The sequence below is a fragment of the Nestor notabilis genome, unplaced genomic scaffold, assembly GCF_000696875.1.
Source record: "Nestor notabilis isolate BGI_N333 unplaced genomic scaffold, ASM69687v1 scaffold18827, whole genome shotgun sequence".
NCBI lineage: Eukaryota > Metazoa > Chordata > Aves > Psittaciformes > Psittacidae > Nestor > Nestor notabilis.
In genome coordinates, this window is record NW_009935324.1 from 356 (window position 1) to 5,567 (window position 5,212).

Consider the following 5,212-nt stretch of genomic DNA (forward strand, 5'->3'; position numbering starts at 1 on the left):
TTGCCTCTCTGGGGGCTGTTTTCAGCCCCCGCTTCTCCCGTCGTCGCTTTTCTGTGCCCTGGGACCAAAGGCTGGTTCCTGGCACTAGGAGCTGTGTTGTATTTGTCCAGATGGTTGCTCCCCAGAGCCCTGCTGCTCCCTGTGGAGCGTTGCTGAGCACCTCCCTGTCTGCCCTGGAGGCCAAAGCACTTAAAGCAAGGACAGTTTCCGGTAGTAAGGTGTTAGTAAACCAGGAGTTGAGGGTGGTGGGGCAGGGGAGGATGTGGCACAGCCTTGGCCTCGCCTCACTTTGGGTTCGTGGTGTTCTCCAGCTCAAAACCCCGTCGTGTTTGATGGGATTTGCCCAGGGAACACCCCCCCAGTCCCATCCCTCCGTATCCCTGATCCCAGGTAGGAAGGATTCCCAACAGAGCTGCTCTTTCTCCTTCCAGGAGGTGCCCCAAGAGCACTTGAGCTCCCTGAGGAAAGGGCGTGAGGAAGCCAAAGCTGAGAGGGAGAGACAGAGCGAGGACTTGCTGGTGAGTACCTGGGCTGGGGGACCCTGACACACACCCCTCCCCCGGCCGTGGGGTGCCCGTCTCATGTGGGGTCCCCATTGGGGTGTTGCAGAAACAAACAGAAGTGGAGAGGCAGAAGATAGTGGCCGCGTGCAAGGAGCTCCGGGGCTTCCTGGAGGAGAAGGAGCAGCTCCTGTTATCCCGCCTGGAAGACCTGGACAAAGACATCCTCAGGAGGAGGGAGGAGAGCGTGTCCCGGCTCTCCGAGGAGATCGCCCAGCTCGACAAGCTGCTGGCTGAGCAGGGGGCAGAGCACAGCCCAGGCAGCCAGCCCGGGCAGGTGAGCTCCATGGGATGCATGTGGCATTGGGATCCCTGGCCATGGAATTCCCTTGCCTGGGTGCTGACTGCTCTGCCCAGGGCCCTTCACTCCGTTCTGCACCATGACACTTGCTGCTGGGTTGGTTTCTCAGGTGGGAGCCCAGGTTTTAGCCTCTTTTGGGGGGTCAGGGGAGCTTCTGGAGCCCCCCCTCTGATGGCAAGGACTAAGCCCCCCACTTGGGGTCACTGTTGGTGCTGGGCCTGTTTTCCTTCGGAAGCCGTGTTGGTTCTTCCCAGCCACGCTGGCAAAGGGGAAGGAGAAGGTGGAAACCCCCTAAGGATGCCCTAGTTCTGCCATCGCCATGGGCACAGCTGCCTTGGGAGGAGCTGCTGGGAGCTGGTCCCTCTCTTTGGGGGAGGGTTGGAAAAGGGATTTGTGCTCATCATTTCTGGGTGTTCTCCTCTCTTGCCAGGTCGTTGCTCCATCTGGAAGCAGGTGAGTGAACCTAAGCCCTCGTTGGGGCTCACACCGGTGGTGTCCAGCTCCCCCCCACACTTCTCACCCCCACCAGGGTGTTACCAACCCCAACCCAGGGCTTCAGCATCTCCCAGAGGGAAACCACAGCGTGGAGAGGGACAGACCCCCCCCCAGGCCCAGTGGCCCGGCCAGCCCCACACTGGTGCCAGTCTCAGCTGTGGGGCCAGATGGACGATGTTCCCTGCCCAAACCTTCCCTTTCTTCCCTGCCTCTAAGTTTGGGGGGCTCAGTTTTCCCCAGAGGGAGCCTAATGCTGCTTTCTCCTCACCAGCTTTGAGAGCTGGATGTTCTGCAAGCCCGAGGCTGGTTTCACAGAGCTGGAGAAGAAGCTCAAGAGCTTCTCCCAGAAGAGTGCAGTGCTGAAGGAGGTCCTGCTGGAGTTCAAGGGTGAGCCCTGGGACACGTTCCCTTCCAAAGCTGGTGCTTCCTCATGTAAACCCGATGTGGAGTTGAGCTTAAACGCGACCATGAGTTGTGTTTTCACGTCTCCCTTGTTGGGACAACTCTGTGCTTGAGCATCTGCTCATCAAAAGGAAGAGCAGCAGCACGTTGCCTTGGAATTCTTTGGATTCTGGGGTTATCCGTGCGCTGCCATTCCCAAGCAGTGGTGGTTGGTGGTTGGCCACGAAGCAGGGGCTAAGCGGGGTGGGGGGTATCAAGTCTCCTGGCACAAAAGCATCTGACCTTCTTTCTTCTCTCCCCTCAGAGAACCTCAGGTTCGAGCTGGAGAATGACACAGGTGAGCACCACCTTCCTTCGTGCAGGAGTTTGGGCTTCTCCAGGCGGGAGAGGAGGAAAACTGGTGCTGGTGCTGCCGAGGGAAGGGGGAAACGATCCCAGTGCTGGCAGAGGCCGTGAGAGGGGCAGCCCTGGGGCTGGTGGGGTTCGGAGGGCTCTGCAGGAGCTGTCAGCTCCAGGAGACCTTTGTCCCTGCTCCCGGGCGTTGGATCAGCTCTGGGATGGACTTTGCAACCCCTGGTGGGTGCTGGTGGCTCAGGGACGTGGCTGGGTGCAGGATGGAGCCAGCTCTCCACAGGCTCTGATGTTCCCCTCTCACAGCCACTTCCTGAGCATCCCCTGAGCCCAAAACCAGCCCTTAAACACGAGGGTGTTTGTGCTCATTCCAGCACTGGGAAGTGCCTAAAGAAACCTGGGATCTGGAGCAACCTGCTCTGGTGGAAGCTGTCCCTGCCCGTGGCAGGGCTTGGAACTGGAGGAGCTTTGAAGGTCCCTTCCGCCCCAAACCATTCCCTGGGCCTGGAAAATGCTGTTTCAGCACAGAAAGCTCTATTCCAGAGTGAGGAGGTGCCCGGGATGGGGTGGGCTGGAGGGTTTCCAGCAGGGATTGGGCTGTTCCTCTGCTTGCATTAGGAACTGGAGCCTGATCTTGGTTCCCTGCAGCTCTTTGGGTGCTTAGAAGTTGGAGGCGACCTTCCTGGTGTCACCCTTGTGTGGGGCAGAGACAATGAATCCCTTTGGAGAGTGGGATCCTTGGCTCGCAGGTGCTCACGTCCGTGTTTCCCTCTCCCCAGGTGATCTCTCTCTGGACCCAGACACGGCCAACCCTTACCTGGTGCTCTCGGAGGACAAGAGGAGCGTGAGGCTCCGGAGCGCGCCCCAGGAGCTGCCAGCAAATCCCAAGAGATTCGATTATTCCTTCTGTGTGCTGGCAGCTGAGGGGTTCGTGGCTGGGAGGCACTACTGGGAGGTGGAGGTGGGAGACGGAGAGAGCTGGGTGCTGGGGGCAGCGCGCGAGTCCGTGAGGAGGAAGGAGAAGATCGACTTTGCTCCCGAGGAGGGGATCTGGGCGGTGGGATTGAACTGGAAAGGGAAGAACTGGGATCAGTACCAGGCGTTCACCTCCCCAGAGACGCCCCTGTCCCTGTGTGAGAGGCCCAGGAAGATCGGGGTGTACCTGGACTATGAGGGGGGGTGGGTGGCGTTCTACAACGCCGACAACATGGCTCCGATCTTCACCTTCACCGCTGCGTTCACCGAGAAGATCTTCCCCTTCTTCTGGCTCTTCTATGTGGGCTCCTCCCTCTCCCTCTGCAACTGATCCTCCGCTTTCTTTATCCTTCCCAAGGTGACCTGCAAGTAGGATCCTGCCCCTTCCCCCCCTCCCCGCTTTCAGACAGAGCCCCCCCAAACCTCCTCATCGTCCCTCGTTCTGCTGTTTCCTTGTTGCTTTCCAGGTTTGAGTCTCTTTTTACACCCAAAACCTGCCTCTGGGGCATCGTCCATCATTCCAGCTGGAATAGCCTCCACGGGGGGTTATCCCTGTTGCAGAAGGAACCCCGTGTGTTTCCTTTGCTCTTCTCTTCCAAGTCGGCTGCCCCATGTGCACAGGGCTGTAAGCAGGGAGCAAAGCTCCCGGGGGGGTTACTCACATCCCGCATTGCTCCAAAGCTTTTGTGCATCCTGGGAAGCTCGAGAAGGCTGGAAAAGCAGCGTGAGGAGCAGAGGTACCATACCCAGCCCTGATGCCTGACACAGTTGCTCTGCAGGTCACCTTTTAGCTTCTCTTTCACCCCATCCTTGCTTTCCCTTTGGGAAAGGGCCGAGCCCATCTCCTCGCTGTTGGTAGCGCCAAGAGAGCAAAACCCCATCCCCTTCCTCACCGCTTCCCCTGTTGGCACTGAGCATCCGTAGGCTTGGGAATGGAGGGAGATGGGATGAGTTTTGGGGTGTAGAGCCTGTATCCGTGGGGAAGGAGGGGGAAGCTTGGTTTCAATGTGATCTCGTGTTTATAACCCCCCTGCCCACCCTCGTGTGTTCCACGATGCTTTTATGTCTCTTTGCCCTGTCACTGTTTAGTGGGGAAATAAAAGTTGCTGTGCAAAAACGAACCCCCAAATCCCTGGGGAATTCCCCAATCTGCTCTTTCCTGGCCTGGCTGCAGGGGGAAAAGCTGCTCCCGGCTCCTGAGCCAGCCCTTTGGAGGTGAATGGGGCTTGGGGCCACCTCTCCTTGTCCCTATCAGCTCTTGGGGGGGCTCTGGGGAGGGTTGAAAGGGGGGTGCCCCCAGAGGGGTATCACGGAGCATCCCTGCACCATCCTCCTGCTTTGGCAGCTCCCTCTGAGCCCCAGTTTTGGGTTCGGTTCCTTCGCTATCGGCTTCTCTCAGCACAGTTTGGAGACGGGGCTGTGCTCGGCAGCTGGAATTCGGTCCTTGCTGCATCCAGGAACATGCAGCCGTGGATGTGGGGAATCCCACTGCCAACCCCCCCTCCAACACCATCTTCTCCCCTCCAATGTGCTTCCTGCCCCCCCCCCAAATGCTGTTTGAGGGCCCAAGGGCTTTAATCCCTGTTTCCAGCCCCGTTTTGGGTCCCTGCTTCCCATTATCCTTTATCTGTGGCAGAGGCATCTTCCAGCCTCCACTTGTGGGGTTTGGGTTTTGTGATATCCCCCATGGAGCTGGTGACCTTGGGGGCTCCATAAATATCCCCAAATCCTTTCCCAGATGGTGTTTATGGGATGTGGGGACCCATCAACCACATTAGTAACACCCATTTCCAAGGCCAGAACTGACCCAGGCTCCGGCCCCTCCACCTCAATCACCCTTTTATTGTGCTGAACATGGAAAACCTCAGGATTTGGTGTTGACCCGGCCAAAACCAGGGAAAAATCCCCCTTTCCCTCCCTCTTTTCCATAGAAACTCAGCAAGTGGGGAAACCCCCTTGGACACAGAATAAGTCTTTATTGAGGATCCTGCTGGTGCCTTTGGCACCCTCACGTTGGGAGGGAGTCAGGGAGGAGGCTCCGTGTGTGCGAGCCCAGGGTTTGGCAGAGAAGCTGGGAATTCCCTTGGGAAGCGCCGCTCCTTCCCCACTCCTTTGGCACCGCTGCGGG

General features: G+C 58.4%; 1 protein-coding gene across 1 annotated transcript; it reads left to right on the forward strand.

The window, feature by feature from the left end:
* Window positions 1-431: 431 nt before the first annotated feature.
* Window positions 432-3,415, forward strand: LOC104408245 (tripartite motif-containing protein 7-like; the record flags this gene model as incomplete). Its single annotated transcript, XM_010017792.1, has 5 exons — window positions 432-518; window positions 610-857; window positions 1,628-1,743; window positions 2,063-2,095; window positions 2,889-3,415. Coding segments are annotated over 5 exons (1,011 nt in total), but the record flags the coding sequence as incomplete, so codon positions are not given.
* Between the last annotated feature and the right edge of the window lie 1,797 nt (window positions 3,416-5,212).